We start from the raw sequence: 24,527 nt of genomic DNA on the forward strand, positions 1-24,527 counted from the left end.
ACACACACACACACACACAGTGCCATTTCATACATACAGGCTTTTAATGTGTTGTAAAAAGTTACACTAACTTCACTAGCAACTAGGTTGTCATTTATAAAACCATGTCAAATCACTGTTGTTGTTTCAAACAAGTCGAAGGCCTTACTGTCATTTTATATTTGACGATTTTAGCGTAATAAAAAAATCCCCCCAGCATAAATCATAATGGCACTACAGGGTTACTGTATTCATGTACAAAGAAAATAATCCGGACGCCCTTTTGCAAAAACACTAAAAACATATATTTTGTAGACAAAGGACCAAACCTATATTTGTGTTGATGTATTGTCCATGTGACATCTATGCTGTAAAACTGAGTACATTTTGCATTAATGCCATATGTAAAACACATTGCCCTAATGTTAGTGCGCTCATATGGTCGGGGAATGTATAAAACAACGTCAAATATTCTACAAATTACCATTCTCCACTAAAGTGCAATGCCATTGTCAGCGGTGCCTAAGTGTTTACTCAATAGTTATATATTATTCATGAAGATAACTTAAGTGACAAACTTCTTATTACACAGAGGCACAGTCCAACAAGTGTAAAATCAAATTTTTTGTAGGTTTGAAGTTGCATCTTATTACCACACGTTCTGTCTATTATTCAAACAAACAGCGAGGACCTAATATGAAGACGTGTAACGATGCTCAAGGTGTCCATCACTTTGATCATTTTGGTTGCTTAATCGTTTTAATTTTGCAGGAAGACGTTAAAGTCGCAGAGATCTGCATCAGGATGTGGCCCTCTAGCCCGGTGTCCAGAAACGTAACACTGGTGTGCCACACACAGGAGGCGTTTTGAGCAGAGGAAAAAACCATCGACCATCCCTAAATCCCTACATTCGTTTGCACCGTTTTAAATGCTCTAAAACGTGTCCTTATAGTCACGTTTAGTTTTATTGGGGGAAGCTGGCACTTATGACCTCAGCGTTTTCCCAACTGATTGTGCTGCTTGTTGGTTTCAGCAGTATTGAAGCTTGACAACGTCCTACTCTATTTGTGTAAAAAGAGTATCAGTTATTGATCATCACGGATTTGGCGAAACTGTTATGTGTTCTCTATCCCTATAAATGTTTAACCAATACCGTCCTTTGACAAAACAATACAGGAGGGGAATTTAAACAGTTTCGTCATCATCTGTGGAGTATAATCTGTGGATTATTCATTTTGGATTAAAATAGAAAAAGTCAGATACAATTTTAATATTCCAAGATCACTAATTATCTGTGGCAAAGCAAAGCAGTGGATTACAGTAAAACGGCTACTAATGCGCGAATGCATCCATTACCTGAAAGATATGTTTAATAATTATGTGATTAAGTAATTATTAACACGTTTTCAATAATTTAACAGACAGATTATGCATAGTTTTCTGTCAAAATAAGAAAAATATAGAATACTTGGGGTATTGGAAATGAAAAATAAATGGTCTTTGGCTCACGTGAAGTGATTAATTACCATGAACTGTATGCACCCTTGAGAGGATTAAGTTAAATGTTATTATGTAAGGTTATTTTACAAAGCTGATTGACGTGCAGTTTGTCCTGGAATAAGTTAACATGGCCTACATTGCTACAGCATTTATTTTTTATCAGTTTTCATTACAATACCTTTACATAAATAATGCTGCTTTAATCAATCTCATTGTATGTCATCGTACGCTTCCTCGCTGCAGTCTTTTCTCAAACACAACGTGTTCTTACCGGTGCATAAGCTTTTTTGCGCCAATCTATAATACTTGCGTTTAGTATTGTGGCTAAAGTGGCACTTGTAAAACAGCGTAAACGATGGCCAACGGATGGTCACCTTGATCACCCTTTTAATCTGGTGACACTATCGCTGAGACAAACAGCCTGCTATCGATCTTTTCATTATGTGTTCAAACAACAAATAGCCTTGCAGGTGACGGGACGTGCACACAAAAAAAACGCTCCCATGTCCAGCGGTACTACAACCAGCCTGAAGTCACTACTATCTGATGTGCAAATCAGCGAGGACAGCTGGAAAAAGGGGGGACGAGTCTCATAATCGGCGGTGATGTAGAGAAAAGATGCGACTGTCCACTATTAAAAAGTTGTAACACTGACACAGCCCGGTTCGGCTACATGGTTTAAAGTGAACGGTCATGTGGCATGACACAGATCATTTACCCTTGCGTTCCGAGCCCTGCGTGTGTAACGTAGGAGAAGTGAGAAATGAATATTGTACTTGCCTTGTCGGTGGCTGCTTTTATCCAGATAGAAAGCTGCTCCTCTGTTACCGCCGTCGCTGGTGCTTCTTCTTTTAATGTCCTGCTGTCCACTTTCTCCCTTTTCTCTCGCCGTTTCCCAGCTTTGTATTAGAGCCCCTACCCTGCTCCCATTCGCTGTCCCTCTCACTCTCCTCTCCTCTTCTCCTGCGGAGCCCTTTTCCAATCTGTGGAGTTAAATCTTAATGATACACTTACAAAAAAAAAATCTTTGTCCGATTTAATGTTATTGGTTTCACCTTTTCACAGAGCTGGATATATGGCCGGGGAGCTTCAGTGGAGTGTCCGAGACAGGGACGGGAGAGAGAGCTCTCTTGTTGAATACTTAAAAAACAACCCATCCCTCCTATGCGTTTCCAAAGGGGGCACTTGATATTTACGCTGCCTTATATCTGCTATTATATTGGCTTGGTTGAAGCTTTGTATACAACAACTTAGTTTATTTGTATTAAATAATAAGTTGATGTAATATGAATGATTAGTCTTTTCCAACATGGTGTTTTACCATGTTTTTGGAGATGATTAACGCACATCCATTTGACTTTACGTTCCATCTAAATCACATGTAACCAAATGGCTTGTACATTTTTGGGACTAACAATATTTGGTTTTAAATAAATATATTTATTCATTATTGTTCTTTGAAAGTTTTTTTTCTAAGTTATACAACCTTTACATCAAAAGGATGTTTTTTTTAGAAAGTAAAAAAAGACGTGAGGAAACGGGAAGCAAAATTGGGTCTTATTTATTTCTAAAATAAACTTTTACGTTTTGAAAAAATCATGTTTAATGACTTGTGCATGCATTAATATGAGGTTGTAATTGTACAATGTACGCTAGATGGCAGCGCGATCCAGACATTTTTGAGTTGGAGAGGTGGTAAGCCTGCAGAAACCCTGATACAAAAAAACGGAATCCCCATGCAAATTCTTAGTAACTTCACATGATTTTGAATTACTGTCATTATTAAGACATAATATGACACCAGCTTAGTGATTGTGGAGACTATAGGACCTCGGTAATTATTGAATATTGCTTATTACTCCGTCTAATTTTAGAGATTTTCGGCCGCTGGCACGACATCCCGTTTGTATAACACACTGTCTTTTCTGCATCATTCTCCCCATCGGCATTTTTATAACCTTTATACGCTAGTTTTAACTAAATTGTAAGTTTTAATCAGCGAGCCTGTGCCGATTATAGACGAGGATGTACCGCAATGCGCATGCCAAAGAGGAAACAACGTGTGGACATTTAAATTCGCTTCAAAACAATAATGACATCCGTTCCTTTTATAATAAAGATATGAGTCTAAGACAAACCATTTTGAAACTTTGGGGAATTTCTGAATCAGAGTCCCCTTTTCGCCGTTGCGCCCAGTTTTGGGACTATTTGTCGTGCGTAAAAGCTTTGTCCCCCTTTGCCTTTACCCCGCTTTTTCTGCTATTCTATTCAGGGTTTCTTCCTCTTTTTGGTGACAATAGACGGCCCATACTAATCAGGTTTCAAAGTAAATAGCAGCGCGGGGCGAGCTCAATGTAAATTGTGCCTGTCAGAGCCCCCCAGTCCCTTCAGCCGTAGATTGCAACACTGCAAAAAATATCCATCCCCAGACATCAGTTCAGTATTGAGTCTGGAAATATTGCATTTACCAAAACAGTACAAAACAGATTGCATCTTTAATCGGGGTGGGATGTTCCCACTTGTTTCCAATGCCAATCGACCCATCACTGTAAATGTTATTACATCGATTGTTAATTTCTGAAAGAACTACCCCTGCTTACTCTGCTTTATTTCATTGTATTGGCACCTACATATTCTTCAAACGAAACAGACTGCGATTGGAAACAAGCGAATGTCTATAATCTGCACTTGTTTTTTTTCTACAGTGTTTTTTGAAGAAATATAACATTTCAAGATTTGAACACGGGACACGATGACTTCTCGTGGTGGACATTTTTTGCAGTGAATGAACGGAGGGGGACTCTAACCAATGGAGAGAAAGAGAGGGCTTGGCTATAACCTTAGCCTCCCATTTTCTCTCTCTCCCTATCTCCCCCCTCTCCTCCTCTCCTCCTCCTCTATGCAGGGCTCTGGCCAGTCAGTCGCCTTTGATTATCAGTCTCCAGCAGCCCCTCTCTTGGCTCCTTGACATGAGCACCATATAAGGCGCAGCGATCTCCATAGAAACGTGTCAGTTTCAATAGTAGTGTCAAAGTTCACTATATACAGACATTCGCGCAGATCCCCCGTTTCGGAAACATTGCTCTGCTGGTCCTCCCGTTTAAGCGCATTCATTTTTGGGTCTCTCCTTCTTCTTGCATATTCTATTAGTTGTTGCTGTTGGTCTTCTTTTTTATCTTTCTCTTCGTATCTCCATTCCTCCTGCTGGAGAGAGGTGAAACTATACATGGGCACTTCATTCGGCGACGCGGTTTTCTTTCGCTGCTGGGCGAGATGATGGGGCTTATTTAAGAAAATAGATGTAAAAATCCGGCTCTTCAGTTTTTCCTCTACTCCTAAACGACGAAGACGGGAGTGTAAAGGAGCACGGAGAAGAAAAGAGAAAGGAATTTATCTCCGCAGCACTTTGGATCGCGTGTCTTTCCAGCAAAAGGTTTTTTTACTCGTTCCTGCGTCCATGTGAATCGCTCCTGCCTTCCCTTTGTGGCTATTTTATATCAAACTGCAATTTGTTACGACTGGACTCTGGCTTTCCTACAAGATCGGGGACTCCTGAATGGCTGACTGCAATTTACCTTGGAACTGGCCTCCCGATACTTGTATATCCTGATCGGGTGCCTATTCAATCGCCCTCCTGTATTTTGAATGTATTGATCGCGTTCTACTCTCCTTCTTACCCCATATGAGATTGCGTGTTCCGATTTGACTTTGCACTGCCCCGTCTTTTGAGATCTCCTTTTTTTTCCCCATCCTACGCTTCGTAAACACCGGCGATCATTTCGCTTTATAGCACTTTCAGGGACAGAGATATGGCAATGGTAGTTAGCGTCTGGAGAGATCCGCAGGAAGACGTGGCCGGAGGACCTCCGAGCGGCCCCAACCCAGCAGCGCAGCCGGCGAGGGAGCAGCAGCAGGCGGCGTCAGCGGCGCCGCACACTCCGCAGACCCCTAGCCAGCCGGGACCCCCGTCCACACCGGGGACTGCCGGGGAAAAGGGGAGTCAAAATTCTGGACAGCAACATATTGAATGTGTGGTTTGCGGAGACAAATCGAGCGGCAAACACTATGGCCAGTTCACCTGCGAGGGATGCAAAAGTTTCTTCAAGAGGAGTGTACGGAGGAACTTAACGTACTCATGTCGTGCCAACAGGAACTGTCCCATTGACCAGCACCACCGAAATCAGTGCCAATACTGCCGGCTGAAGAAATGTTTAAAAGTGGGAATGCGGCGGGAAGGTGAATATATTTTAAAAGACACTCATGATTACGCATCCTAGTAGCAGACGAACACGACTGCCATATTGCATTAAGGTCAAAGGCATATGGCTGAGCATACTGCAGTCTCCATCCATGTTTTTCAGGGATGTTTGCATGAATGGTTAGTCTTTCTGCCTATGTAAGAGGCAAAGGCCAGTGCAGCCACAGCGGTTCTGCTCGTCAATGCGTGTCGCCTGAACAAAGCGGCTCGTCTAGCTGATCCTTATTTTGTTTTTCTTGCAGTGTAAATTGTACTATTATCAAGCAAAGGCATTCTATCCAGCAGGCCCTTTTTACGTATAGGTTTTTGAGCAGAAGAGGGGTTGTGTGTATGTGTGTGTGCCTGTATGTCTGTCTGTCTCTCTCTCGCTCTGTGTGTGTGTGTGTGTGTGTGTGTGTGTGTGTGTGTGTGTGTGTGTGTGCGTGCGTGCGTGTACAATGGGCAAGGTTAATAGTCCCTTCTATACGTAAATGCAGTTTACTAATTTATAATTGTACAGACGGGTTTGTTATCTGTGTGTGTGAATGTAAAATGAACACACTACAAACCCACGTCTCGCTCTAGCTCCTTATGCTGACTAGACAGCTCAGACACACTGAATAATGCCGCTTAAGTTGTTCATGGCTCATTGTTTTGCCTGGTGCATTACAGGCCGTATAACTTTACTTTCTATGTCAAGTGTTTTCTTCCAATTCATGCAAGCATCCCTTATTCAAAATCTACTGTTTGTGAAACAAAAGTACAAGCCCAAGTAGAATGTGCCCTGAGTTACATTAATATTTTATTTTTTAATATTAAACAATAGCTGAATTCCTTTTATTCCCAGCTGAACTTTTGATGTGGGTAAAATGCGTAAATGTGATTGAATCAAACAGTATTTATCAATAATATTTGTAATATGTTTGGCCACAATGAATTATTGTAAATATAAACAAAACCGCACGTAAATAAATATAAATATGTAAAGTAATATATCTAGGTTGCTGCATACAATATAGCCTACAATTACGCCTTGAAATACCCATGATAATACATGTGTTAAATGTACCTTTGTATAACAGAAAATGTGTGTTTGTTGTATAAATGTGATTGTATTTTCATTTTGCATACAATCCATGTAGCGTGCAACCCTAAATACAAATGCAAAGAGTGCAAGTTGAGGGACACAGCACATCTGTTTGGATGAGATGTTTATGCTGTCGACATAATCATTTACTCTTACAAAACGGCATTCACGAGTCAAAATGTTTTGAAAAGCGTGCTGAATTTAGATTTCAGGGCATGCCGTTTTACTGAAGAGAAACACACTAGCTTTAGCTTGCTTTACGGCTTTAGTACTCGTGAACAATGTTTATCAGTCCTGGATGCACATTTCCTCTTTTTTCTCTTTCTTTTTGTTAGCGGTTCAGCGAGGACGAATGCCTCCAACTCAACCCAACCCAGGCCAGTACGCGCTGACGAACGGGGACCCTCTGAATGGCCACTGCTATCTGTCCGGATACATCTCGTTATTGCTGCGGGCCGAGCCTTATCCGACGTCCCGGTACGGGAGCCAGTGCATGCAGCCCAACAATATCATGGGCATCGAGAACATCTGCGAGCTGGCGGCTCGTTTGCTCTTCAGCGCCGTGGAGTGGGCGAGAAACATCCCTTTCTTTCCCGACCTGCAGATCACGGACCAGGTGTCCCTTCTCAGGCTGACGTGGAGCGAGTTGTTTGTGCTTAACGCGGCCCAGTGCTCCATGCCTCTGCATGTGGCCCCTCTGCTTGCCGCTGCGGGCCTCCATGCCTCCCCGATGTCCGCGGACCGTGTTGTGGCTTTCATGGATCACATCCGGATCTTCCAGGAACAAGTGGAGAAGCTTAAGACCCTGCACGTAGACTCGGCAGAGTACAGCTGCCTCAAGGCCATCGTGCTTTTTACATCAGGTGGGTGTCCGCAACATGTCACATAGGAAAACGTCTATAATCAAATGAGGCCTAGTTGTAGTAATGTTACTGGGGGCACTGAGCGAGGCTCGCAGGGCGAAACACTGGCGTCAAGAATATGGCTGTCAAGTATAGGTTGGTCACAAATCTGAGTTTACGAGATGTTTGCGTTGCCGATGGAATAGCTATTTTGTAAACAGCTTGCTACATATCCACTTACATGCATTCCCATGTCAGTTGTAGCCACAGCATAAAACGTGTAAACAAATCCAGATTGAGTGAGCGCATCAAGTTTGTTACTGTAACACTCAGATAAATGCGCTTTAAATCGGATATAATTGACAATCTCATATATGTAAATATTTTATAATTGTTGAGTTTAAACTTTCTTGAACACGACTGAGCCGAGAGCGAGACTGTAGGTTCGCGTCCATAAATTTTAGAACAGGTGTCAAATAATCGAGCGTAAAGATCAAATAGTCTATCGCAGAATGATATATGACAGCTGATGCATTTATGAGTGTTGGTGCATGCTTTTATCCTTGTTTTGCGTGCACAAACACATGTCTTGAGGGAAGGAAATAATCCTTAGCAGACTGAGATCAAAAAAGCTGATGGAGGTTGACTCATATGTCAATGCATCGCTGCTGTAGGACTGCTATAGATTGTTAGCTGACCTATTAGTTTTCTAAGTTATTGAGGATAGTTTATTTTGTTCCACACGTGTTGAAAAGACACCAGCCAAAATGTCCAACAGTAACCTACATTGTTGATAGCTTAATTGATAGGTGACTGGGGTAAGGTCTTAAAGGTCCTCATTTACTCTCGGTGCGTAATTTAGATGATATTTTGGAGTTAGTTGTGTACGCGTGGTGCCTTTAGGCCCGTTATGTCAAGGGAGGCTTGTAGTGATTGGAAGGAATAGGAAAGACAGGCCCCAAACTACTTCAAAACTAACCTCAAAGTTTTGACTTCATTGTCTCACATTTGGCCCATTAAAAAAATCTGTCTCATGGTTGTACATATCCTATAATTGGACACGTTCGTGATAAAATATTCAGTTTTACTGTAGTTTTCAGATTTGGAGTTATATTGAAATTATCACCACTTTCAATATCCCTAGAAAGCGTCATAACTCAATTTTATATTGAGTAGTTACACAATAATTATTGTTTATTATTTACCTAATGTCACATTGATGTACAACTGCATACATGCATACATTTACTGCTTTTTATTATATTATTGATACATAATCCAACGCAATATTTATAAAGTAATAATAAGCTGTGTATAGTCAGGATCTAAATTATCTAAACTCTTGAGTGCTCTCCAAATGTATAGGAACCACCTTTAATTATATTTTCATTTATTATTATTTTTTTGCGAATGCAACATTACCACATAGGTTTTCCTCCAGTTAGAGAACTTTCTATTTTTATATCTTTTTTTAGTTTCAGGAGCCACAATAACTACTTTTTCAGTTTTGGGGGTTTGGCAACTTTGACACGCAACAATTTGAAGGCATACTGTTAGGTAAATATATGTTTTAACTCAAATAAATACTTTGCCTCAGTTAGTAATATGACATCCTGTTTGATTCACTTTACCGTGCGCACATATTTGGCCATATTTTCCTATTGCCCTGCGTTTCACTAATTCACCGCAGATTACCAAGAGAAACTTCTTAACGACCTCTATTTTCTAGCAGATGATTTAGTTAGGTTGATAGGCAACAACTGGTGTTGGCTATAACAAGTCATGTGGCACGTTGCCAAGACCAGCCTGGATTGTTTGCCTTTAATAACACGAGTCTTGTCAGTATGTGATGCATACAGAATGGTGGACAGGCTACACTATTTCACCAGAGTTCAGGTCTGGATCATTGTCTTACACTAAGTCCTTATCCACGCTGCAGTGTGTGCCTTTGCTAAACTACCACAGAAATAGTCGAATCTGGAAGCGATCTGCTCCCACGTCTCGGTATGGGTAGTGGGGTGCAGGGTTGCAGGCAGGTCTGATGGAGAACTATTGGGTGTCTTTGACCAGCTTTCTCTTGATGCATTATTATCGACTATTTTACCTGAATTTTCTAAATGTAATTAATTAATAGGATTATTGATTGCTGTAGTTTTTAAAAAGGGACACTCAGCGTTAATCCAGAGGAATTTGCATACATGGGGCTTTGACCGGCCGGAATAAGGTCACAGTAAATCACCCCAAGATCTCAGCGTTGCCCCCGGGTTCATAAGGTTATTGTGTCTGGCCATAGTGAGTTATAGCACTGAGGACTCACGAATAGGCTTAAACGCCTCTGTCCGGTGTTTAATGTATTAGTGCTTGAAAACTAAAGCTGTCTTCCTTGTGTAGTCTTTACAAAAGCACAGGCTCAATATGTTGAGGACAGCCTAGACTACGTGGACCATGTATGCCAGCGGTTATGCTGCTTGCATTTACAGCAGTTTATAGAACACGCATGCTTGGGTTGTGTAAAAAAACCGTCTTTTTATAACAGGACATTGTACGAAACTAACAAGCCTTATATGCTTTGTCTATAGTTAAGCGTGGCTGCACAAGTCTGCATAAACCACCAGTGTGCACCAAAACACACGTCTCGCCTGCGTGTTGCATACGCTCATTTTCTGACATTTTATGTCGCTTCTGCGTGACTATTGACTTCACCTCCTCTAATAAATATGATTGCTTCCAGCGGCCTGTCCTATAGGCTACATTAAAAAACAGGGCAAAAGCAGTCTATGGAGAGAAGTTCGGCGAAATGACTTAACAGCTTACTGCAGAGTAATTAGGTCACATTACATCCGGTGTAATTTCAGATTCATCAGTGCCGTTTATGTTTCCTTATACTTGAATCCCCAGAGTTCAGACATCAAGAGCATCGGCCTTTAGGCCTGTACCCTATACCTTTCGCCTTCGCTCCATTTGCCCCGTCAATTCTTCCTCTACACGTTAACAACACTGTTTTCATGACATTTAACTCTATATTATTGTTGATTGTTGTTAGAGCAGGCAGAGATACCCTCCACTGAATTGTGCATCCCCTGCTTCAGCAGCAAGCCCCTTGTTTATTCTGCGTGACAGTCCCACTCGCTCAATGTGATGTAGCATGTTTGGGCAGTGTGTTTGTTCATTCCATTTTGTCAATAGTAGGTAAAGGCCGATGTTGAATGATAACAGGGTGCTTCTGCAGGAATTAAAATTGGGCATGGCAAGGTGTGCACTTGTCACAGCTAAGCCCACGTGAGGCCAAAATTGACCATGCGCTTTTGTGTTCATATTTTGAAAAGAAAATATTAAGTGGAATTGTCAGCAGAGTCATTTGAGTGGTATAGCCTATATTTAAAATAATATATGATGAAAAAGTTGAATGTATATTTACCACCTATTTGAAAGCTTGGTGACCTAAGAGTCTGATATGTTTTAATAATAATATAATACCTTATTAAGAATATATTTTTAGCCAATATTGTTTCACTTGTTCCACGACATGTTGAGGTTTAAGACCAAAATAAAATCCGATTGAGAGGCTTTTTCATAACATGTCGTACCTTGGGGTTTCAGAGACGTGTCGAGCCTGACCACAGTGTTTTTGGTGTGTGTTTCTCAGACGCTTGCGGCCTGTCGGATGCTGCTCACATCGAGAGCCTGCAGGAGAAATCTCAGTGCGCCCTGGAGGAGTACGTGAGGAGCCAGTACCCGAACCAGCCCAGCCGCTTTGGGAAGCTCCTGCTGCGGCTGCCCTCTCTGCGCACCGTCTCATCGTCGGTAATCGAGCAGCTGTTCTTCGTCCGCTTGGTAGGTAAAACTCCTATTGAAACCCTCATCAGGGATATGCTATTATCCGGGAGCAGCTTCAACTGGCCTTACATGTCCATCCAATGATCCTAATGTGAAAGTGGGAAAAAGAGAGGAAAGAAAGGACCAAAATTCAGCACCCCTCACCCCATCCTCCTCCAAGAAGACTATATATAGGACCTTTTCTGAAAAACTTGGAGGACATTACTTTTTTTCTGTCTTCTGGGACTGAGATGGAATACATTATGTACAGAAAAATATTGGAACTGGACTTTACACCTGTGTAAATCCACCCTCATCGTCAAGAACAATACTCTTCATTTTGTAAAATACTAGTCTTTATTTTCCTTTTTTGTAAAAAATACAAATACAATGAAAAACATCATATGCGCAGTAAGAAAAAAAGAATCAAGACTTAGCGGGAAAATAATGTTTCCAAGCAATTATAAGAAATGTCCTGTGTCTATGTACCTCTCTGTTTTGTATTTTTTCTGGTTCTAAACCAGGGTTTCTGTGATTCTATACTAATACTTTTTTGATATAACCTTTTGCTTCTTATAATGAGTGCGATATATGTTGTCGAAGCTATGTTCTCCAAGAATTAAAATTGAAGTGAGAATTTAAAAACAGAAAAATAAAGAAATTTAGACAATTAAGAAACAGTCTAATCGCTATGACAATATCACCACTGATGGTTGAACTTTTTTCCCAATTGAAACGATGGACCTGCAACAGCAGCAAACTGACCTCCAGGACATTTTAACTGAGAGGACGTCTGGGGCGCCATTCCCCGGGCCATGAGTGCGTGTGGAGTCGATCATCAGTCAAAGGAGAGACATGAAAATCAAAAGCACTTTTAATATATCATTTCAAATACATTTTGTTTGTTTCGTCTTGAATATTTTCATTGTTTCTTGAATTTTATTGGTTGTTGCCTTCAATTTGCTTACTCCATGATGCAGCTTTTTGCAGAAGGGTCGGTTGATGAAGTTGTGTGATGGTGACTGTACTATTAAAAAAGAAATAGGCAACAATGTCTCATTCTCAAGCATTTTCCTGGAAGTAAATATCAAGATTCTCGGTCTTATTTTATATCATCAGGGGGAATCTGTTGTCTCTGTGGGCTCCTGAGCGCAAGTGCCGTCTACAGTCACCGAGTGTACTGTTCTGCATTGCCTTATACTGAAATATAATTCTGAATTTTGCCTCTCTCTAATACGCCAATACCACCGAAAACGAGGTGAAACACGGGATTAAGTGTGGTAATGAAACAATGGGTGCATACTTTACATTTTAACAGACTCACGGAGATAACTGACATTGCTAACACAAAGGAGGGAAGGCTATACACGAGGAATTGGTGAGCTCTCTGCCAGCCTGTGCGCGTATTAATGTTTAATATTTTCCCAGACAGTGAGGAAAGCCTGCGCACCACACAGAGCCACCTCTATCCTACCTCATGTGGCTTAATCAAGGTGATTCCTCACAAACCAAACAATTTTCCCCTCTCCCCCGTTCTTAAAAACTCTGCCTTGATAGTGCATACCTCAATATTGATGTGGGCGTCATTTGGCAAAAGGGTTAGGCCCCGCTGCAAAGCTGCTGTGATATGCGTGATCAATCTGGAAAATGTATTTTACAGCATGTAAGCCAGTCGATAGGAACACCGAGGGTGATGCATTGTGTGGGAATAGAGAGGAGGAAGGAGAGAGAGAGAGAGAGCGAGAGAGAGAGAGAGAGAGAGAGAGAGAGAGAGAGAGAGAGAGAGAGAGAGAATGTGGAGCCGGTGCAGAGACAAATGAGAGGGGAAACGTGTGAGATGGAAGGCACGTGTGCGTGTGTGTGTGTGTGTGTGTGTGTGTGTGTGTGTGTGTGTGTGTGTGTGTGTGTGTGTGTGAGGGAGACAGAAAGAGATATGGCCTTGGTTTGCCTGATACATTCAGAATGTAATGAGTACATCGATAAGTCCTCAACGTGTTAGATGGGTTACATGGAGTTTCTGTCCTTGCATTGGTCTGTCTCTCTGTGCGTTTTGTCTCCATGTACTCCACAAAATGACACAGGAAGCCCAGTCATGGACCTGGATCTACCCTCACTGTCATTACAGCGTTACACTCACATAGAGGGGTAAAATGTGATAAATTGGATCGCGTTAAGAAGAAAATGGGGTTTCGGTGTGACAATTATTACATTTGCCTGTTAGTCCCCCTTCTTCATCATCAGACGTGTTGCTTGTGTGCCATATTGCTCACATCTTCATCTGATGACTGGCAGCGATGAGGGACAGGAGGACGGGAGCTGAACTGCATGTAGCGCGTTGCAATGTCGCAATTTGATATCGCCATATTTGTTATCTGTCTTATAGGATTGGGGGAGGGGTATTTGTGCCAGTGGGTTATTTGTTTATATTGCCTGTCTCGTTCAAAGGCTATAATATAAAGGTATTAATTAGTTCTCACTCGTGCTGGAATGATAGCCTACTATAGGTTGTGCTTTAGGTTGTCCTCAAATGCTCTCTCACAGGGATACAGTTTTCATTCTCATGAGTCTGTTCGGGCATATTGTACCTATTAGCTCCCAATCGACCTGTCTGTAGCACTGGGTCAGTTGTCAGACGCCTTGTTGTTGCCTAAGCCACTGTACAAACATGGATGTGATATTTCGTCAGGTTGGATCGTTGTTTCTTTATGAATAGGGTATGATTCTCCCGGAGCTTTAGGTCAGGTGTAAGTTGCAGAATAATGAGTTAGTTGAGCCATTCCTTTCTGCTTGGTACTGGTGGCAGAATATGCTGAATTTAAACACAACTGAACAATATACACACATTACCGACCTCTAAAACGCAGCGTTAAAAAAGATAATTACTGAAGCACTGGAATTGTTTAGCGTGTGTTGTTTTGGAAATAATCCAGATGATCGTTTCCTGGACGGGAAGGAAAGCTGAATGTGCGAATAAATGTTTGTTTTTCAAAGACTAGAATATGGCTTCACCAAGGCCATCGCAACAGTGCAGGTCGTTTTTGTTTAATGTGGCTCTGGACTTAATTGTTTGTTTGGTTATTAAACGCAGCTTTCAGCTGGTTGTCTCCACATAATGTATTCTAAATCCCTCTAGAGTATCTGTCTTTTATCCTCTTGCTGAGAGCATTCGGTTATGCAGTTGCTATACCACAGGCTATATAAAGCAATAGTTCATAAATAGACGAAATGGTGGCATGTGTTGCTAATTAACGTTTCAGTAAAGGCAATACAAGCGAAACACACGAGGTCTCTGGAAAAAGTGATATTTTCTATTTAGACTGTGGACCATTCTCGATTCTTTGACAAATTGGTACATAATGCAACACCTCAAATAATAAAGCTATATGTATCATAGACATGCATCATCAAATTCCTTATCCTCTGCTGTGATGAAAGCATTATTAGTATACTTTATTATTAAACAAAATAAAAAGTACAAAGTGCATTAAGAGGAAGTAAATGCACTGTCAGATTGGACTATAGCTGCGGTGGGTAAGGGAGATGGATATGTGGCACACTATGGGCCCCATTTGTGTCTCTGTAATTTCGGAAACTCCGGTTACCAAAGTGTTACTACGAAATGAGTTAAATAACCATTTACCTTTGTCTAGTTTCATTCATCAAACCACAAGTGGAGGACTCCTAACACGGGGGGCTATTTGTTTGCTTTACACAAGCAGCTGGGTGCGATTTCACGTTTGAGATATCCGTCTGAAAGCGAAACATTTATTATCCTAAGTTGTCAGCGAACCTATTTCTCCAAAACCCTCAATGCAAGCCAATGGTTTTATGCAGCTGTGGAAACGTTGTATTGGCGTCACAAGTCACTTCATTTCACTTATAGTAGCCTAGTTTTCTTGGTCACATTTGACAAATACTGCTGTTTGAGACAATAACAATTTCCAAATAGCGGCTCCGTGTATGAATGGGGGGCCCTCTGAAGTATGACTACGGCTTATTTCTCATATTGTCTTGTGCGTAAAAATGATGACAACACAGGACGACAAGTGCTCCACCGTGTCTACCACGCACCTCACTCACACGAGCTTGCAAAATGGCTGGGAACGGCACAGTGAGGACAAATGTCCAAAATTAAATGGATTCCCGTGAGATGTTTCCGCTATATCCCAGCTAACAGCCCGATGTTGTTGTTGTATTGACTTTACACAGTCAACGGAGAGAGACATATTTTATGATTACAACGTGCTGTTCTGAGATCTGTCCGCGGACCTCATAGGCAACCTTTAAGCCATGGATCAAATCCAGCCCTACGGGGTATAAAGTATCCCAAGTTGTGAATGTAACATAAGGGGACTCCTCCCGGGGACGCCTCCATGCGCATGTGTGTGTACGTGTGTGTGTGTGTGTGTGTGTGTGTGTGTGCGCACGCAAGTTCGTAATGATTGGCTAAACTGTGTGTAGTCAATGGTAGGGATTTTATATATGTGTGAGGTCTATCTGTATGTGTGCGGGCGCGTTCGTTTGCATGCCCGTGCGTAAAAGCGTGTTTCTACCAGCGTAAGTAAGCGCGTGTGCGCGCGCTACTGGTCGAGAGAGAGAGAGAGAGAGAGAGAGAGTAAGAGAGAGGTGGTTGTGAGAAAAAGCCCGGATTGCTGTGTAAGCGGATCCCTTTGTGTTGATTTAGGAAGACGTTTGCTGTATATAACGTTCAAGGCTGATAATATCATTGCCTGGCCAGATAAATAAAGCATTGGCCAAAACCATCGGGTCAGCTATCGATCCGCTTCTTCTCCCCGAGAGGGAGAGAGTGTGTGTGTGTGGGGGGGGAGAAAGGAGAGAGAAAGGGAGAGAGACGTCACTCATTAGCATTCCACAGCCATGGACTAAACGCTGACAACTAACAGAGATATCCAGCTCTACACCACTGCATGCATTTTCCCCCCTTTGTCTTCTTCCCCTGGCCCTTCATTTCCAGCGAACAGATCTCTCGTCACAGCCAACACATTTGTATGTATGCCTTCTCCACCCTTTTTGCACGAATGGACCCCGTGCACAAGAGAGAAAGCCTTCCAGTAAAGCAGAGAAAAAAGGGGGGAGAGCGATGTTGTAAAAGCAGTGCAGAAGTGACAGCGCAAAGCACATTCGCTTTACTTGGAAGAGATATACAATTGTGTGTGACTTGACAACATAGACGAGGGAGATGTTTTAAATTGCAACCTCAACGGCTATTATTTAGATATTTCGGGAATTAAAAAAATACACCCTGTATGTTCATTATGTGAAGGTAAATTAAAATAATTATATTTCCACTTCAATTGTATAGTAAATATTTTTCCACTTAGTTTGGGGCGTTATTGGTTCCATGTAGTGTCACTTTGTGAAATATAATTTTACCTTTGAAACGTTTGTCCGCTAGTTTACTATTAAAGCCGTTAGTTACAACTCTAACATATTCTGTAGAATAAACACAGATTGAATAATGCTGTAAGAGCAAAGAAAAACTAAATTCCAAATACCTGAACCTTAAAAAGTTAAAGTTGTGATTTCCATCATTATATAAATGATTTGCAATTCTACTATTTCAGAAAGTAAAATAAAGGTTTGAATGAATAAATTCAAACTTTAAAGATGTGAATGAGTGATGCAGGGACTACCAATGACATTATTTAGACAAGCGCCTTTTTTCAGATGACTATATCTTAATATGCATTGAAGTCTTGCCCAACAATGACAGCTGTTCATCTGATAGTAACTTCTTTCCAAGTTTTCTCCCCTCCCACCCCGGGGCCCCCGGTCTCTGTCTTGCTTTGTTGTTTTAAAATATGCATGTCTCTCCGGAATGCCAGTCACGGGTCCAAACTTTGTGTGTCCCAACCTCCCACATGATGAAATGATCCTTTTAAAGCGGGCTCAATATGTCTCAATCTGCACTCCTCTTCCCTCTCTAAAGCTTCTGGGTTCGGGACACAGCCCAGAAATATATTAATTAAAGCGCACTACAACAGACTTTTTAGCACTGGGGAAAAAAAGTGGCTGGATCAAGTCATGCTCTGTCAACGACTGATGGACGAAGATTCACGGCAGGAAAAGAAAAAAAGTAAGGCTCATTTTGACGCTCTCTCTCTCTCTCTCTCTCTCTCTCTCTCTCTCTCTCTCTCTCTCTCCTCCTCTTGTCTTTCCTTCTCTACTCTTTCTCTTTCCTCCGTGTGTGTGTGTGTGTGTGTGTGTGTGTGTGTGTGTGTGTGTGCGTGTCTTTTGCATAGTGTCCTCGGACTGAAACGAATAAAGCCAGGGGGAGTGAGTGAGAAAGAGAGAGAGAAGTGTGAGAGAAAGGGGAGGAGGGATATATACGTAAAAACTGAAAGAGGATGGACATGTGTCCATGCAACACCATGTTTGTGTGCGTGTGTGTGTGTGTGTGTGTGTGTGTGTGTGTGTGTGTGTGTGTGTGTGTGTCCGTATACAGTATATGCATGTGGCTGTGTTTCATCACTAAGGAATTAATCAGCACGTGGCATTAAACTTCAAAGAGGAAGTTTTGTCTCTACTGTACTAGCTGTATGCTCAGTAGCCTACATGGACCCATGTTTACGAATGGAGGTTTACATGTTTGTACGCGCGTGTTTGCAAACAGAATAATATAGAAATTGAATGCGGAATAAATCACACTACCTACTAGGAAACAGGAAACCGGGATGGTCGGTCGGAAAGGAAATGTTTGGTTTTAATGGGGAAAAGTGTGAATCGGATGTAACAGAGCGTTTGCAGCTCAAGCTTCTAATTCATTCTGTCAAGTTTGAGAGGATCTGCGTGTTTCTCAGCGGCAAAGTGATGCCGTTATAAAAGACAAACGTACTTACCAATAACTAATGCCGGCGCGTATAATAATTAGCTGTTAAGTTAATTCAATTTAGGGGAAAGTTGAAGTTGAAGCCATGTTAACCTGTTGCTCATGGTCCAACCATAACAGCAACCTCAATACCGTGATACTATCCCATGAGTCCCTGCAGCGTTTCATCCCATAATAATCCACCCTCTCCAAAAATGTAAACAGACCAACACTGGGAGTCATTGGGAGATCTGAACAAACAAACTGAATTGAATTACTGTGTTCATTTAATAAATTCAGATACGTTTTAATAGACATCCCAACAGTCTGATTATGTCAACATATGGGAGGCCATGCAGCAAGGCTCGGGCTTACATACCTGATAACGCCTGGGCTTTTCGGTAATATTTATGGCTTCTCTTTCTAATACACTCCAGATGGTGTGTGACGCTGCCACTGAGCCCCTCAATTTTTACTCAGCAGCATTTTGTTGCAATTACATCAACGCTGAGACAGAATTTATTGGTGACCCATTTTGGCTGCATTGTATGCAAAAATACAAAGATAAAAAAGTAAGGGAATAAAAAAGTTTGGGGCCACTATTGAGCTCTGCTTTATGTGCATGCAAAGTTTTCTTTTAAACTGCTCCGAAGTTTACTCTTAAGTTTAAAAAAAAAGTAAATGTCCACACTTCATGGTTTGATGGATTAATATGTTATGAAGACAAAACACACAGGGCTGCATTCATGCCTGACCAATCTTTGTTGTAGCCTGTGAGTTTTTTTCAGCCAGTCACTCAAGCAGAATAATGCGTGTAAAGATATAATCCACTGAGCCTATACCCTCAGTAGTCCTTTGCCATATTATCCTATGACAATGAATTGGCAAGCTTTTTTAGCAGGTATCAAACCACTCCACTAAACACATGTGAATGCCATTTGCCAAGGATTTGCTTAATAGACTCATTCCGTTTATATTTTATGACTATGTTAGGTTTACTATGACATGATAAAAGCCTGTGTCTGCCGTAGAATAAATGTAGTTTTCTTTTTATCTTAGCCCGTTTGTGCAAATACTCATAAAACTGTTGTCTGAAAATAGCGTGAAAAAATCAAATCACAAACAAATGGGATTAGTTTACGTCTTGCGTGACAAATATGTATCTGTGAAGAGAACGGTCAATAATAGACTCACAGATATTAAGACATTGTTATCTATCTATCTAGTCACTGACTGTTGTGTTATGTTGTTTTACTGTCAAAGTTGAAGTTTGTATTGTTACTATCTGTGTTTACATTGATTGATCAGAGAGGCTGCTGTGGGTCTATTATGATTGACTGAAACGATGCATTGAAGGGTATTTTTCATCTTTGCCACGGGGAACCGCTCCTTACAATGGTAAGGTTCCCTATTGACTCCCTTTAGTCTCCATGGTCTCTCTCTCTCTCTCTCTCTCCCTCCCTCTCTCTCTCCTCAGAGGACATGCGGCATGTTGATAAATACATGTCTTTTTTCCATCTTGCTCAGCACCATCCATCAAGTGTGTATGTCCATGTTACACTGCTGTGCTTTAGGAAGGGAGGGGTGCCAGTAGTCGTGCAGTAACGCACTCTAAATCGTCGACAAGGGATGCATGGCTCTCTCTACATACTAAAAAAATACTTGAACAGTCGCGCTGTGTTCTGGTGCTGTTAACGTGCTGAATTGTCTTAAGTCAGACCATGCCAGGGTTATGCTGTTTGAAGATTTAGAAGTGTATTTTTGCTGTGCTCTGTGGGTTAATAACCTCTTCACGCACTATAACCACTGTGTTTTGATCCTAGTAATACGTTGGTTAGAGGATTTCTCTGGCTTGCCCACGGCTTGGACTACTCTACAGAAGACAAGTCGCCCTGTGGTTGCAAACTCTTTGTGGCCCCACATACCGCCGCTGTGATTATAGAAGTGCCTCTTCTCCCTTGTTAAAGGAGCAAAGCTCTAATCTAGCCTGTGTCGCCCCCAACGCCAGCGTGCTATAGTGAAAATGAGCGTGCGTGAGCGTGAGCGCGCGTGCGGGGAAAAAAAGTGAGTGGGGGTCGGTAGGAGCGAGAAAAGAGGGGGAGAGGGGTGGGAGAGAGGGAAAGCAAAAAGGAGGGAGGGGGGGTTAAAACGGAGTGGCCCTGTCCTTTTGAGTGACACGACCCCTCTCTTCTCTTCAAAGGCCATGCAGAAATAAACGCATCTCATTTGAATGGCGATTCTTTGTTTTGGGTGGTATTTCACAGCCAATATTTCTGGAATAGGAATGTGTATTTTTTCTGCAATATTGAATTCGGGTATGGTTCTGGTGGCGGGGTATTCAATATTCCCATCTCTCCACATGCAGCATTCTGCAGTCAGTGTGGTATTTTGTCGATGACTACGCCACCAACACCACCCCCTCCACTCCTGCACCCCCCACCCCGTCCAAATTCATTTGCATCCGCTGATGATATCAGTAAAGAATTGCTGGCATCGTATGAGGCAGGGTGGGGGAAGAAGGCTTATTTGGATAAAACTGGACCGCAGAGTGGACACGGCCCTAAAGGTCAGTCGCCCATTCATGTCAAGGTGGCAGGGGGTGTGTGTGTGTTGGGGGGGGGGGGGTCGGCATGGAATTGCCAAAGAGGCTTATTTGAAAGCGGGCGTATATTTGAGACAAGGGAATGAAAAAGACTGGACCACAAAGCTCGTCATACTTCAAATACGCCCCGTCACATCTTCACTCTTTCCTATCCATGCAGGCGGTATATAAGGAAGGTGGGGTCTCAGTATGGCACGACCTGCAGAACATGCAGCAGAAAATAAAACATGTGGACGACAAGGTGCATCATAGAGGTTTAGGTGATCAAAAGAAAGAGTTTCCAATGTTCTCCTTAGTTGTTCCCTCTTATTTGGGCAAGTATAATGCTGGATTATTTTCATTAAGGAGACCAGTGTGGTTGTCAGAAGTGTCCTCGCGGGGTTGTGTACAGCGCCATAATGCCGAAAAGATAGAAATATTTATGAAAAGGCTCTTTATAGGACCAAAATAGGGCTTTGCCAAAGAGGAAGCCTATAATTTTCTGATTAAAAGCTACTACAATTTTGCTACAAGTGCAGAATGTCAAGGATTCACTTGTAGAGAGAGTAAAGAAAAGACAAAACGGAAAAAGTATGAATATAGTGTTATAACGCCATGCATATTCTGAGAAAAATAGGGAGTATGTCATACTATAATTTGAAATATTTGTTATATATATTTAAATAAGAATAACCTTATTTTACATGAATCTTACATTTTAGTTTTTTTTTATGTAATAAATCACCAAAGACGATAATACATCACCACAGAATAGTAGATCACATATTGGCAAAACACGTAATAAAAGTGAAAATGTAATTTCTCATTAATTGATAAATCAATTAATGCACTCTCCTGCCGTGCATATACCTCAATTTACTTCGAGGGCACAGTCACCATACATCGTGCACGTCCACACACACACACATACACACATACACACACACACACACACACACTTAATCAAAATAAAATTAGGTGAGGTGTATTTCAGTGGAAGGAGTCACACTTTCATTATAATTATTTCTAAAACTGTATTACTAGCCTGGTTATAAGTGTGCACATACAGTCTAAACTTTACTGTCAGCGCAGAGCTGTGGTGGTTATTGGACGCGTTATTCGAGTGAAAATTGTCACAAATGACTGGTTGTCGAGGGGCGAATGACGAATATGAGAAATGTTGCCCATGACACCTCGGTTCATATATCATTTCTAAAGCCGACGAATCACTCACATATTGTCTTTAGTATTATTACACTTCAATATTATGTTTAAGTGATGTTTTAAAAGTGTAAATGTAGATTTATTTGACTTACCAAAGCTTACTTATTATTAGCGTATTTGCTAATTGCATTATCTAGAATTATACAAGCTTTTCATTTTACAGCACTTATTGATGAACACAATATGTTATTTTTTAACTTGTTCGGTTACAATGTGGACTAAGAGAAACAACAGCATGAAGAATCCGCCGTCTGAATGAAGCACAGTGACGCTCGATCACTTTATGTATAGCTCTGCTGCATTGATCGCGGCACTAATAGTGCTTGCGCCTCTACACTCGCGACCAGGCTTTTATCACTATTATCATTATTGCTCATCATTATTAGCCTGGTGATTATACTGTATGTGGCTATAACTGCTATTGCTGTTATTGCGCCATCATTACCAGCACGATGTTAAAGGGAAGACGACTTAGTTCTGTCTTTTTTTTTTTTGTTGGTCAAAACACCTCCCAGCAGCAGTAAAGCATCAGCATATATATATATATATGGAGTTGTATCGGTTGCTTATGGTACATATACACAGCCCCAGTATAACGCTGTGATGGAGCTTGAAAGTGATAGTATCTATTGATTTTTTCAAGAGGGGGAGTCACCTGCCGCCCTTCCCCTCCCTCACCCACTTTGACATTAAAAGTTCTGCCATTTTCAGCTTGACCACTGATCTGCTGGTTTGCCATCGTGACCCCTCGGATGCTAAATAAAGTTGAATCCGGTGGAAAAATGTAATAACACTAACTATTTAATCGATTTTGGATATTAATCTTGTGCAAACGGCGATCTGGCATAGCATGCACTGCGGGACTGGGATCGCGCTACGGCATGCAAGACACACAACGTTTTAAGGGTTTGAGAGCGCTAAACCGCGGCGCTTTGTTGTGGCGTCCCTCTGCGCCCCTGCACGTAAAGACAGCCTCTCCGTCTCAGACCCCAGTAAGCTGTTATTGTTTCTACCTTTGTTTGCTAGATGGCGCTCTGCGTTGTGGGACCCTCTGACACAAGAACCGCCTCATACTCTCTCTCTCTCTCTCTCTCTCTCTCTCTCTCTCTCTCTCTCTCTCTCTCTCTCTCTCTCTCTCTCTCTCTCTGCTCTCAGCGTCCAGAGTCCACCGCTCAGCACAGAGCAGCTTTTCCAGGGCCATTTTTTAACCGTTGCAAACGACTCTAATGCAACCGCTGCGGCGACTGTGCGTTGTAGTGTAATAGGGGCGTTTTCTAATTGCACTGTCCTATGGCGACTGACATTTCTGTTTGTTTTGTTAAGCTGTGGAATCACATCGATTAAAACCAGCGATCAGCAATGCATTTCAATTTTAATGTAAGCTGATAATAACACAGACTATCGCACACTATTTGGGCTTTAGGTAATTAATTGTTTGTTTAAGCGATGTAATTCAAATTTAAATTACGTTGAAAGGAATAAAATGACTTTAATTATCCATGTTCAAATAAATAATGTCTTATTAATTTCAGTAAAGACAGAATTAAGTTTGATTACAAAATCAATACAGCAGAAATTTATAGCAAGAATAAAATCTTTTCAATTAACTGTTAACAACACAATGTTGAAGGCTGCTTCAAGTCCAGCAGCCTAATGCAAAAACAATGTATTCATCGCGTTAAAAACTACAGAAGAAAAAAAGAAGAAAATGAACCTTCATACATTATTTTATATTTTTTACCAATCCAACGATCATCTGTCCGAATTTATAATCTGTTTTAGATTGGTTGCAACCCAGGAGAAAAAAGGTCTATTGTATTGTTTGCTGAGTGGCTCACTCTGCTCTAAGATATACTGCTGCAGTTACACTTTCACTAAATAGCGGCTTGTCGGTGTCTGACGTTGATGAATGTGTTGGAGACTTGGAGAGCCTTTTACAGCTGTCTTTAAAAGCGCCGTGGCCCCAGACCAGCCACAAACAGATCAGGTGCAGGAGCCTTAATACGGCAGTCAATGACAAAGAAACACGCACGTTACACACGTTTGGAAAGAGACATTTAAGGAAAAGTACATTCTGTAAACGTTTTATTTTTTGAAATCGAGGGACCTTTTCGGTTGACTTTTGTGATGTAAATTGAAACAATAACCTGCTGTAGCCTAAATTATTTAAAGATGCGTTGGTTTGAGGAAAAACAAAGGACTGTTGGGTTTAATCTTTTAATGAAAATTAATTTTAGTTTAAATTGGTATAGTTGTGTTGCTTTATTACGATCACCAACTGCTAACCGTGTCTTTAAATCATCTTTTTGACAATAGATCACTTGACAGACCCAGAGAATGGATTTCCTCTTATGTGGCTGAAGATAAACACAGTGCAAGTGCAGCCCATGTGGGCTGTTGATGTTGGTTTTGGCTTTTTTCCCCTCACTGTG

General features: G+C 41.4%; 1 protein-coding gene across 3 annotated transcripts in view; it reads left to right on the plus strand.

The window, feature by feature from the left end:
* Positions 1 to 4,371: 4,371 nt before the first annotated feature.
* Positions 4,372 to 24,527, plus strand: part of nr2f1a (nuclear receptor subfamily 2, group F, member 1a) — a 35,229-nt gene continuing 15,073 nt past the window's right edge. For 2 of the 3 annotated variants that reach the window (XM_031849060.1, XM_031849061.1), the window contains exons 1-3: positions 4,372 to 5,715; positions 7,139 to 7,666; positions 11,292 to 17,558. In XM_031849060.1, the coding sequence (XP_031704920.1) occupies positions 5,289 to 5,715; positions 7,139 to 7,666; positions 11,292 to 11,566 (1,230 nt within the window). In that variant the 5' untranslated portion in view covers positions 4,372 to 5,288 and the 3' untranslated portion in view covers positions 11,567 to 17,558. The remainder of the gene's footprint in view (positions 5,716 to 7,138; positions 7,667 to 11,291; positions 17,559 to 24,527) is intronic. The other variant, XM_031849062.1, reaches the window with a different exon arrangement.

The sequence above is a fragment of the Anarrhichthys ocellatus genome, unplaced genomic scaffold (genome assembly GCF_004355925.1).
Source record: "Anarrhichthys ocellatus isolate YVR2014 unplaced genomic scaffold, GSC_Weel_1.0 scaffold9, whole genome shotgun sequence".
NCBI lineage: Eukaryota > Metazoa > Chordata > Actinopteri > Perciformes > Anarhichadidae > Anarrhichthys > Anarrhichthys ocellatus.